Source organism: Piliocolobus tephrosceles, chromosome 1, assembly GCF_002776525.5.
Source record: "Piliocolobus tephrosceles isolate RC106 chromosome 1, ASM277652v3, whole genome shotgun sequence".
Classification (NCBI taxonomy): domain Eukaryota; kingdom Metazoa; phylum Chordata; class Mammalia; order Primates; family Cercopithecidae; genus Piliocolobus; species Piliocolobus tephrosceles.
In genome coordinates, this window is record NC_045434.1 from 177599389 (window position 1) to 177612343 (window position 12955).

The 12955-nt window shown below is 45.9% G+C and overlaps 1 protein-coding gene across 1 annotated transcript in view; it reads right to left on the bottom strand.

Annotated features, from left to right (window-relative positions):
* ARMH1 (armadillo like helical domain containing 1) overlaps positions 1–12955 on the bottom strand; it is a 54305-nt gene that overhangs the window by 35414 nt on the left and 5936 nt on the right. The window contains exons 2-3 of the mRNA XM_026455730.1: positions 2957–3080; positions 1379–1606 (exon numbers count right to left, since the gene is read on the bottom strand). Of these exons, the coding sequence (XP_026311515.1) occupies positions 1379–1584 (206 nt within the window). The 5' untranslated portion in view covers positions 1585–1606; positions 2957–3080. The remainder of the gene's footprint in view (positions 1–1378; positions 1607–2956; positions 3081–12955) is intronic.

Genomic DNA, 12955 nt, shown 5'->3' on the forward strand with positions numbered 1-12955 from the left:
AAAAAAAAAAAAAAAAAAAAAAATGTTTTGAGATGGAATCTGTCTCTGCGGCCCACGCTGGAGTGCAATGGCGTGATCTTGGCTCACTGCAAACTCCGCCTCCCAGGTTCAAATGATTCTCCTGCCTCAGCCTCCTGGGTAGCTGGGATTACAGGCGTGTGCCACCATGCCCTGCTAAGTTTTGTATTTGTAGTAGAGACAGGGTTTCCCATGTTTGCCACGCTGGTCTCAAACTCCTGACCTCAGGTGATCGCCCACCTCCGCCTTGCAAAGTGTTGGGGTTACAGGCGTGAGTCACCGCGCCCAGCCCCTCAGCAATCTTTTCAAGAAGCTTCATTGGGTGCGGTGGCTCATGCCTGTACTCCCAGCACTTTGAGGTCAGGAGTTTGAGACCAGCCTGGCCAACATGGTGAAACCTTGTCTCTACTAAAAATACAAAAATTAGCCAGGTGTGGTGGTACATGGCTGTAGTCTCAGCTACTTGGGAGGCTGAGGCAGGAGAATCGCTTGAACTGGGGAGGCGGAGGTTGTGGTGAGCTGAGATTGAGCCATTGCACTCCAGCCTGGGCCACAGAGAGAGACTCTGTTTCAAACAAACAAACAAACAAACAAACAAGCTTCACCATGAAGGGCAGAAACTGGGGTTGGGTGGAATATAGATTTGAAACAGGGATTCAATTTTATTTTTCAAAGTAGAAGATATTTCAGCATATATACATGCTGAAAAAATGCTGGTTATGAGGCAAAGGTGAAAGCTATAGGAGAGAAAGAATAAGGAGATAGGAAGGGGTTCAAGTGCAGTACAAATAGAGGATTAGCCCTAGACAGAAGGTATACCTACTTCAACTCTGATGGTAGCAAAAGAGGTTAGGGGTGAGAAAGAAGATAAAATAGTAGGTTGGGAAGACAGGAAGCTGAGAGAGTTCTTGACTCTAAGGATTTTTTTTATCACCTTTTTTAAACACCAGATGTCCTGTTCTAAAATATTAGAATCAAGAGAAAACTCCTTTGACAACCTCCTCTCCTTTTCATTTTGAAGGTTGCCTAATTTTTGTTTTTTGAAACAGAGTCTCACTCTGTCACCCAGGCTGGAAGGCAGTGGTGTGATCTCGGCTCACTGCGACCTCTGCCTCCCGGGTTCAAGTGATTCTCCTGTCTCAGCCTCTTGATTAGCTGGGATTACAGGCACCTGCCACCATGCCCAGCTAATTTTTGTATTTTTAGCAGAGACAGGGTTTCACCATGTTGGTTAGGCTGGTCTCGAACTCCTGACCTTGTGATCTGCCCACCTCAGTCTCCCAAAGTGCTGGGATTACAGGCGTGAGCCACTGTGCCCGGTGCCTAATTTTTTTTTTTTTTTCTGTTCGGCAAAGGATACGTGATTCTAAGCGAGGTGGTCAAGCGTACCAGGAACAAACTGGCTCCCTGGGAAAACTCCTGCTCCAGTTCAGGGGCAGTCTTGCCTTGGTTGGTTTCAATAAACTTGTCAAGGATGTGACTCCTTGTGACTTTGCCAGCATTGTCCCACTCCTGTAAAAAACTTAAGAGCCTGCTAATTGCTGCCTGCTCCTTTATAGAAGTCATGATCAATCAGTCCTGAAGTTGGCTACAGAGGGAGGGAAAACAGACAGTTTACCGGAATGTTTAGAATCATGCAACTCCATTATTTTTCTAGCAATCAACTTCTGAAGGCAGGGTGTGGCTCTATCACACACATGGGTGTAGTTATGTGCAAAATATACTCTAGGACTGGTCATCTGCTGCTTGAACAGGGAGGCTCTAGCTGGAGTGTAATGGGATTAAGAAATCTGCTCTTTAAGAACTACAATTTTAGCTCTTTGGCTTTTCTACTGATGCCAGCAACTAAAAGACCACAGTATCCAGCTGAGATAAAAGTGCTTGCTAAGGCTGGGCGTGGTGATTCATGCCTGTAATTCCAACACTTTGGAAGGCCAGGAGGGTAGATCACCTGAGGTCAGGAGTTTGAGATCAGCCTGTCCAACATGGCGAAACCCTGTCTCTACTAAAAATACAAAAAATTAGCCGGGCGTGGTGGCGGGCACCTGTAATCCCAGCTACTTGGGAGGCTGAAGCAGGAGAAATCGCTTGAACCTGGGGGGCAGGTTGCAGTGAGCCGAGATTGCACCACTGCACTCCAGCCTGGGCGACAGAGTAAGACTCTGTTTAAAAAAACCCAAAAAACAAAAAACAAAACAAAATAAAACCAAAAAAACAAAATCTGGGCCTCTCTTGTGGCTTACTTCATACAGGGTCAGAGGCTTGAGGTCTTGAGAGACATGGCCTCCCTCTTATGCCAATCACCTAAGTTAAAGTGCTCCTTAACCTTGTACCTCGGGCTTTTACACTAACTCTTAAAAACAACTTAAAAAAAAAGTTAGTGGGAAGAAAAAGTTCCCATTCCATAGTTGGATTAATGGGCTGTGGTTTGTAGGAGTCTGTGTCCTTGGGAGAGTGTTTTCAGTGGGGGAGGGAAGGTTTAAGATAAACCCGTTTTCCAAAAATAGTTGTGATTGAAAGTGTTATTATCCATAACAAATGTTAGTGCTGATGGGAGAGAGGCATGTGCGATTCTTTTGTCTAACAGACAAGTGAAAGTCATATTTCACATTATCATGGGGTTTTCTGTGATTTACAGAATATTTGTGAAACATTACTTGCAGGGGCCATGATTGATATGGAGAGAACAGCTTGTGTGTAGGAGAGATGTGTATTTCACGAAGACTGTTCAACATGAAATTTACAGTCCCATAAAGTGCTTGTACATCTTCGCCAGAGATCTAGTTAAAAGGACTTTACAGTCTGAAACATCCTAAAATTGATTCTAAATTAACGTTTCCTCACATGTATTTGAGATATTGATGGGGCCCAGCTATCAGAATTTTATTAGGAAGCAATAATCTGAGGCATGCGGAGACAGACATACATACACACCAACCTCTACTGCTCCCCAGAGGACATGGGATGTGTGCTTCCAGAAGGGCGTCCACGCAGCCTCTGGGATGGAGACAACCACGAAATCTAGCTGGACTTAAGAACCAGGTGAATGACTGCAGACCAACCTAAACACAAAAATGAACAAACCCCTTCAAGGGATCATGCATCAATCACCATGAATGCCATTGCAGTCCTAAGTCTGAGAATAACTTAGGGAGCTCTGGCTGCCTTCAACGGCCAAACTGACATCAAGAAAATGGGGTGAATATCTGTTCTAGACCCCAGCGAGGTGGGGTTGAGTCACCACCACTAGCTTTATCAGGCAGGAAAGCATCCTGTGCCCCTACCCTGCCTTAAATGGACCCTTTCTAGCATCAAAACTCAATGTGGTATCAGAGATGCACCCAGCGATTCCAGGACACCAAAGGCAGGGAACTCTAAGCAGGGCACTCCACATTACGGCTCCTCCATGTTTCCTTGGACCTCAGTCTCCTCTATCTTCTTTGAAGACAGGAAAAGAAGCATCAACAAATGGCAGCTTTAAAAGTCACTGTGGGCCGGGCGCGGTGGCTCAAGCCTGTAATCCCAGCACTTTGGGAGGCCAAGACGGGCAGATCACGAGGTCAGGAGATCGAGACCATCCTGGCTAACACGGTGAAACCCCGTCTCTACTAAAAAATACAAAAAACTAGCCGGGCGAGGTGGCGGGCGCCTGTAGTCCCAGCTACCCAGGAGGCTGAGGCAGGAGAATGGCATAAACCCGGGAGGCGGAGCTTGCAGTGAGCTGAGATCCGGCCACTGCACTCCAGCCTGGGTGACAGAGCGAGACTCCGTCTCAAAAAAAAAAAAGTCACTGTGATGCAGCTGTAAATCTTATGTATGTGCTGAAGGCCCATCACGTGGCTCTGTGTAAGGTACCATGGGAGACGCAGAGATGAATATGGCACTGCAGGGCCCTGGAGGAGCTCCTACGCTTGGGGGAGAGTGGAAGAACATGAGATGTGGAGTCAGACTGGGTTCAAGGCTCAGCTCCGCCACTTGCTATTTTGAAAAAAATCAAATAGTAATAGCACCTGCCTCAGCCCTTGCTGCCCTCCAGTCTCTCCTCACAGAGGCCACTTTAAACTCTTTTGGCTATTTCTTCTGCTGTTTACCCTTGTATTTCCAAATAACGAGCTTATACTACTTGTTATGGGCTGAACTGTGTTTTCCCCAAATTCCTATGTGGAAGTCCTAACCACCTCAGGATGTGGTTGTAACTGCAGCTATGGTCTTTAAAGAGGAAATTAGGCTTCAACTATGTCATTAGGGTGGGCCCTTATCCAATATGACTGGTGTCCTTAGAAGAAGAGGTGATTAGGATACAGACACACAGAGAGAAAACCAGGTGAAGACACAGGGAAAAGATGGCCATCTGCAAGCCAAGGAAAGAGGCCTCAGAGAAAATCAACCCTGTGACAACTTGATCTCAGCTTTCCGGCCTCCAGAACTGTGAGATGATGCATTTCTGTCATTTAAGTTATCTAGTCTATAACACTTTGTTATGGCAGCTCTAGCAAACTAATACACTGCTATCATTCGATGTATCAACCTTAGGTAATATTTATGTATTTATCATTCTGGTAGTTGAGGAATTAGGTCTTCATTTTTTTTTTTTTTTTCTGAGATGGGGTCTCACTATGTTGCCCGGCCTGGAGTGCAGTGGCTATTCACAAGTATGATCATAGCATACTGCATGCAGCCTCAAATTTCTGGCCTCAAGCAGTCCTCCTGCCTCAGCCTCCTGAGTAGCTGGGGCTACAGATGCATGCCACCTTGCCCAGCAGAGGAATCAGTTTGATTGTTCACTCTAACTCCCATTTTTTCTCTTTCTATCCTCCAACATAATTTCCCATACTTTACAGTTAAATCAATAGTGTTTACACTATTATTATTACTATTTTATGAGATGCAGTTTCACTCTGTCACCTAGGCTGGAGTGCAATGGCATGATCTCGGCTCACTGCAGGCTCTGCCTCCCAGGTTCCTGTGATGCTCCTGCCTCAGACTCCTGAGTAGCTGGGATTACAGGCATGTGTCACCACACCTGGCTAATTTTTGTATTTTTAGTAGAGACGGGATTTTGCTGTGCTGGCCAGGCTGGTCTCAAAATCCTGAGCTCAAGTGATCTGCCTGCCTCGGTCTCCCAAAGTGCTGGGATTACAGGTGTGAGCCGCCGCGCCCGGCATATTAACATGATTGATCAAGTAAATAAACTCTTCACTTAAGTAGCAAACTACTATTACATTTTTTTCTTACAGTTTGGTTTTATCTGGAGTTAATAATTGTCATTTCGTTTTTTCTATTGTTTGGTTTGAAGTACCAAGGGCTATTTTCTTCCAAATGTTCCAAATATGTAGTGATTATTCTTCCAAACGTTCAATTCGTAACTGATTAATTCCATCTTTTCCTGGAAACCTCTGTCCCACAGATCTCCTTCTACTATAGTTTAGACTGGTTGCTCACTAAGGCTGGTATGTAAATGTCGTCTTGGGATTTCCTCTTGCCGAGTTTTTTGATGGATGCCCATTTCCTGGCTCTCACATCTTCTTCCTTCTTTATGTACTCCCTTGTTTTGTCTTGGAAGGTCTAAAAATATCGTTTTTGAACCCATGTTGGATTGGCTGGGTATATAACTCCGTATAAGAAATAAGCTATCTGGTCTGGGTGCGGTGGCTCACGCCTGTAATCCCAGCACTTTGGGAGGCTGAGGTGGGCAGATCATGAGGTCAAGAGATTGAGACCATCCTGGCCAACATGGTGAAACCCCATCTCTACTAAAAATATAAAAATTAGCCAGGCGTGGTGGCGCGCAACTGTAGTCCCAGCTACTTGGGAGGCTGAGGCAGGAGAATCGCTTGAACCCGGGAGGTGGAAGTTGCAGTGAGCCAGATTGTGCCACTGCACTCTCTGGCACTCTAGCCTGGTGACAGAGTGAGACTCTGTCTCCAAAAAAAAAAAAAAAAGCTATCTAGCCAGATGTGGTGGCTCATGTCTATAATTCCAGTATGTTGGGAGGCTGAGGCAGGAGGATCACTTGAGCCCAGGAGTTTGAGACCAGCCTGGGCAACAAAGTGAGACCTCCATCCCTCCACCCCCAAATTAGCCTGGTACAGTGGCACACACTTGTACTTTCAGCTACTTGGGAGGCTAAGGTGGCTGAGGTGGGAGGATCAAATGAGACCAAGATGTTGGGGCTATAGTGATCTGTGATCCCACCACTGCACCCCAGCCTGGGCAAAAGAGCAAGACTGTGTCTCACAATAAATACATAAATAAATAAAAGCTTCCCTCAGGTTCACCCTCCCCAGTTGCTGTTGCTGATGAGAAATGTGAAGTCATTCTGATTCCTGTGCCTTTGTCTATTTTTTTTCACTCCTGATGATTTTGAAATCTTTCTGAAGTTGTATGATGATATGCTTTGGTGAAGGTCTTTTTTCATTTACTATAGTAAGCCCTTGGTGGGCTCTTTAAATCACTGTATCCTTCAGTGTTTGGATATTTATTAGGCAACTAGTCTTCTCACTGGGGAATTCATAAATGTCAGAGAGTGGAGGGTTTTTTTTTTAACCCCCTCATAGAGATATCAGGGTCTCTGGAGAAGACTTTCCTACTTTCCCAGGGAGGGTGAGAGAGTAGGGGTGCTATTACAGACACCTCGCCATGGCATGTTGGGAGTCAGGTGGGGGAAGGGCTCACGCAATGCTGTGTGTAGACCTTCCCTCTGCTGATCAGTTTTCCACTCTATGTCTCATTCCTGCCCTTCAAACTCTGCCTGAGGTCCCTGTGCAAGAAGGCCTACAGAGTCCAACTTCCTTCCTCTTCATGCAGCAAGAGAGTTTAGAGTCATTTCTTTCTTGGCGGTTGAGGGTCTGGAGTGCAGGCGAAGTGCTCTGTACACAGAAGTCAGTGAATTCCCCTAGGTTGGGCTCCATACCTCATTTCTGACCTTTGGTGGTAATTTGTGCTTTCAATCATTAAGCCTCTTAGAGCTCAAACTGGCTGAATTGGCTGGTTTCTTGTTGGTAAGCTCCTCTTTTTGGCACTTGCTTGCAATTTCCTCTGCTTCAAGTCCGTTAACCTCCCTGCACCTGCCTTCTACTTTCCAAATATTTGTTGAATTCTTTCATCTTCTGTTGCCTCCTTCTGTGAACTTTTGTGACTGAATGCCTTTTTATATTTCTTCAGCGGGGTTATGTCACTGAGGTTTTTGAGAAGTAGGGGGAGATAAAAGACATTAAGTATATTTAGTTAAGAGCCTCCAGCCATGTATTATTTATTTCAACTTTTCTTTAATAGTAAGCTTGATGAGGGTAAAAAAAAAAAAAAAGACCCATTAACTACCATTTTAAAAAATAATTAATAAAATGAAAACAATGGAAAAAACAGAAAAATGTGTCAATTTCAAGAGTCAGTTGCTGGGATAAATTTTGTATCTAAGCTTGTTGACTGCTACGGAAAAAGCGATGTTAGCTGTCTTTCCTGGTGAAGGGAGACGGAATGAAGGCAGGGAGAAGAAACTGACATTTTTTGAGTGTTGAATAAGAGCTATCCATACACCATACTCTCTCTCTTTCTCTCTCTCTCTCTGTGGTTGTTTTTGTTTATAGAGATAGGGTCTCTCTGTGTTGCCTAGGCTGATCTCAAACTCCTGGCCTCAAGCTATCTTCCCACCTTAGCCTCCCAAACTGCTGGAATTACAGGTGTGAGCCACCACATCCGGCCTATATTCTTTCTTTTAATCCTCTTAAGATCCTCAGGAGGTCATCATTATCCACAATTTTCAGACGAAGAAACTAAGGTTTAGAAGGGTTTGCTCATTTATTGAAGGTCTCAAAGCTAAACAGGGATAGGAATGGGATCTGTATATAACTCCAAAGTCCAGGGTTTCCCCCACTAAGCCAAGGGCATGGATCCTGTTCTCCTCTGTGCTCCAAGGTGTCACCAATAATCTCCTGTTGTCAAATGTAGTGGTTAGCTCACCATCCCACCGTGCTCGGTCTCTGATGGATTGTGAATGACTCTGACTCTTTTCAGAACTCTTTCCCTAACCCCAGTCTCCCCTGGTTCTACTCCAGACTCTCTGAATCCTCAGTCGCCTTTGCAGGATACTGCCTTTGCAGGTCGTTTTCCCATTCTCAGTTCTCTTCTCATGCTTTGTAATCCCTGAATGACCTCATTCACCCCATCACTTCAAATTACATCTATAGGCACACGACTCTCAAATCCATCTCCTCAGTCTGGGCCTCCCAACTGAGTTCCAGATCTCTTTATGTACTTAAGTGACTGGCAGACTCTTCATTGGTATGTGTCACAGGCTCCTCAAGTCAACAGGTCCCAAACTGAGCTCATCAACTCACACCTGCCCCTTGCCCTGCGTTGGTCCTATTTCAGTGCTTGGGTCACCACCCTCCTAGCCAGCCAAAAGTTGTCTTTGACTTATTCCTCTCCCTTGCCCTCATCTGAACTGTTGCCAGCTCCTGCCAATTATATGTCCTAAATCTCCCTGAGATCAGTCTATCTATCTTCACCTCCACTGCCACTATTTCAGTTTCACACCACTGTTCCTCATATGGATTACTGTAACAGCCTCCTACTGGTCTTCAGGCTTGCCCCAGCCTAAACTCTGCGGTGATGTGAGTCTTTTTATTTTTATTTTATTTTTTTTGAGACAGGGCCTTGCTCTGTCACCCAGGCTGGAATGCAGTGGCATGATTATAACTCACTGCAGCCTCAACCTCCTGGGCTCGAGTGATCCTCCCAACTCAGCCTCCTGAGTAGCTGGGACTACAGGTGCATGCCACCATGCCCACCTAATTTTTATATTTATTTATTTTTTGTAGAGGTGGGGTCTTGCTTTGTTGCCCAGGCTGGTATCAAACTCCTGGGCTCAAGCAGTCCTCCTGCCTCAGCCTCCCAAAGTATTGGGATTACAGGTGTGAGCCACCAGGCCAGGCTTTGATGTGAGATTTTTAAAAGTACAAATCTGACAGATTACCCTGCTTCAAACTCTTCAATGGTTCCTTACTACCTGAGGACAAAATTTCAAACATTTCAGGCCAAAGAATTTCCATCTAAATTCGGCCCCAAGTGAAACCTGCCACCCCACCCCACCCCTTGCCTCAACCCATGCTGCTGCTTCTAAATCAGGAAGGGGGCTGCCCACTATCCTACACCACAAACACCATTCTCTAAATCCCTACTACCGTTCCTGAACCCTTCCTCCTCCTCTGAGGTCAGGCCGTCTGTCTTTCCCTTTCTACCTTGCTTCAGTGCTGATCAATGACTTCAACACGTAAGCCTTCCTATTTACTCAAGAGTCACTAGGCAATTTCAACATCAATGTGCTCCATCTTTGTAATTTGGGTGGCTAGCATGGTCTCTGGCAAATCACGGGCACTCAATAAGTGTTATTTAAACTGACATCCAACACACTGTGCTCAGAATGCGCACTTTAATTTCCTTAGCTCTGCACATTAATTAATTAAACAGATTCCCAGGTGCCAACTCTGAGCCAAGCACTGGGCTTGGGATCGGCTAACGTGACAAACAGAGACCTTGCCCTCGGGTGCTTACAGACTGGCAGGGCAGAGAGACAAGCAAAAATGTGATTTTAACGAACAATGGAGAGCGCTTTGATGGGATATATCCCAGGTTCTGTCAGCGCACAGAGGACAGACATGGAATGCAGACTCCAGCGACCTCCTGCTTTCACCTCCAACCAATGCAGCTTTCACACCCAAGACCCACACCCCAAATCTGTGACTGGCTAGCACCATCCCACCTGTGAAGTCTACAATTCCAAGCTCCTTACCTTCCCACCTCTTCCATCTGTTCCAACTTCCAAAGAAAGTTACAGGCCATTAGGTAAGAATGCCATCATACTCCTCTTCTTTCATCATCTCTATTCACACCCATCCTTCTCCTCTCCTCTAGCCGTCTACCAGAGCTCTGCATCCATCCACCCTGCCTCCTCAGGGCCCTCATTCTACTCATTACTCCTGCCTCCCTTGTATCCTCAACCCCTCTATTTAGGCATTTTTCTTGTTAGCCTTGATTTTTACCTATCTTTATTATTATTTATTTGTTTATCAATGTATTTATTCGAGATAAGGGCTCACTCTGTCACCCAGGCTGAAGTGCACAGCACCATCATAGCTCAGTGCAGTCTTGAACTGCTGGGCTCAAGCGATCCTCCTGCCTCAGCCTCCTGGGTAGCTAGGACTAAGAGTGTACACCACCATGCCTGGCCAACTTAAAAAATTTTTTAGAAACGGAGCCTCAGGGCCAGGAACAGTGGCTCACGCCTGTAATTCCAGCACTTTGGGAGGCTGAGGCGGTTGGATCACGAGGTCAGGAGATCGAGACCATCTTGGCTAACATGGTGAAACCCCATCTCTATTAAAAAATATAAAAAATTAGCCAGGCATGGTGGCAGACGCCTGTAGTCCCAGCTACTCAGGAGGCTGAGGCAGGAGAATGGCGTGAACCCAAGAGGTGGAGCTTGCAGTGAGCCGAGATTACGCCACTGCACTCCAGCCTGGGCAATAGAGCGAGACTCTGTCTCAAAAAAAAAAAAGAAACGTAACCTCACTATGTTGCCCAGGCTGGTTTGGAACCTCTAGCCTTAAGCAATCCTCCCACCCTGACCTCCCAAAGTGCTGGGATTTTTGGATTATAGGCGTGAGCTACCCACTGTGCCTGGCCTAAGTTTTGCCTATCTTTAAACAAAAATAAGCAAAAACGAAGACAAAAACCTCAACCTCACATTCTCTTCATCATCTCTCTGGTTTTCTGACTTCACAGCAAAGCTTCTGAAAAACAGTGTTCATACTCTTTTCTGTTTCCCCACTGACCATTCTCTCCTCAACCCATCACAGCTGGGCTTCTGCCCCGCCACCTCCCTTCCATCACATTAGCCAATGACTCTGGTAACCACTGAATTGCCCAGTTCAGTGAGGATGTCTTAGTACTTTGCTCATTTGTCCCTCTTACTGCAACAACTAATATCATTGACCATTCCTCTTACTCAAAATGCTTTCTTGCTTGACACCTCTTTACCATGGCATCTTCTTGGTTTGCCTGTCTCTGGCTGCTACCTCCCTGCATTATGAGTCTCCGGTGTCACATTATATTGTCACATTATATTGTAAGTCCTCAGTAAGTTGCCTCATTAAGACATTCAGACATGACTAGGAATCCCTCTGCCCCACCTCCAACCTCACTAAATTCAACAAATAGTGACAAGTATGTCCCACGCCTTATCCTAGGCCTTTGGGGATAAATGTAAAAAAGACACAGTCCCTGCCCGCAAGTACACAGTTTGAGGGTGGCATAGAGCCTTGTAAAGAGGTGATTTCAATTCCAATAGTGTGGCAAGTGCTGTGACAGAGTAGGTACAAGACACTCTAGAATGAGAGAGAGGGACACCTAACCTGGCCTTGGTTTGGGTGCTGGCTGGAGTGAAGGGCTTTCCAGAGGAGATGTCATCCAGGCTGAAAAGCAATCTGCAGCTATGGAAGAGGTGAGGAAAGTGTCTTTTAGGTAGAAGGAATCAAATCTGCAATGGCTCAGAGGTGGGAGTGCAGGACATAAAGAATTGCAAGTGGGAGGCAGTAGAGACAGTGGTTAGGAACACAGACTGTGGTTTTGGATGATCTTCCACTTCCTGGCTATGTGACCTTAGGCAAATTACTTAACCTCTTTAGGCTTCGGTTTCCTTACTTGTGACGAGGTGGTAACGTTTCATAAAGGTCAATAAACTATCTAACATGTCGAAAACCCTCAGTAAAACTTAGCTCTTATTTTTATTATTGAGATTGCTCAGAATAGCTGGAGCACAGTGTGAAGATGGAAGCAGCAGGAGGTGAGGCTGGAAAATCAGGCAGAGGCCAGAGAATGAAGGGCCTCATATGCTGGCTGCAAGGTTCACACTCCAAGGGCAATGAACAGGTCCTGAAGGGTTAAAGCGAGAGGGACAAGAAAAGACTTTGTTTTACAAATATCTTAACTGTAGTGTAGAAAGGGGATCGGAAGGGGGCAAGCTGGAGGGGGGCACCAGTTAGGAAGTCATTCCCATGGCCTTGCCAAAGATGCTGATGATATTAGGGTTGGAGAGAAGTAGAAATGTCACACAGTTTGAACAAACAGGACCTGGTGACTGACTGGCTGTGGCAGATGAAAGACGGGAGGAATCAAGGAGGATGCCTGGATAACTGTGCTTCCAACTTCACAGAGAATATAGGGGCCAACAAGCACAACCCTCTCCTCTTAACATCATCATATCAGCACCCACCCTCTCCATGTGCACTAGATTCTGCCCCATCTTCAATCTTCCCATCTTCCCTGATTCCTCTTAAACACTTGCTCAATTCCCACCAACCCAAATAAATATACAAACAAAGCCATCCCCTAACTACTTTTTCCTTAAGCTTCTACCCTTCCTACTTGCTTCACTCCCAAATTTCTCCATTAGCTCACTGTGGCCTACTAGATAAAGTCTAAACTCAATATGGCACTCAGGGCCCTTCAAAACTTGGCCCCAGCTGGGTGCTGTGGCTCATGCCGATGATCCCAGCACTTTAGGAGGCTGAAGTGGGTGGATCATGAGGTCAGGAGTTCAAGACCAGCCTGGCCAACATAGTGAAACCCCATCTCTACTAAAAATACAAAAATGAGCTGGGTGTGGTGGCACGCACCTGTAGTCCCAGCTTCTCAGAAGGCTGAGGCGCGAGAATCACTTGAACCTGGGAGGCTAAGGTTGCAGTGAGCCGAGACCGTGCCATTGACCTCCAGCCTGGGTGACAGACAGAGTGAGACTCTGTCTCAAAACAACAAACAAACAAACAAACAAACTTGGGCCCAGTCTAACTTTATCTCTAGTCACTTCCACACTACAACAACCTTGCACTCTCAACTCCCCAGGCCCTTCCAGGGCCCTCTGCATCTCAGTGTTGCTCTG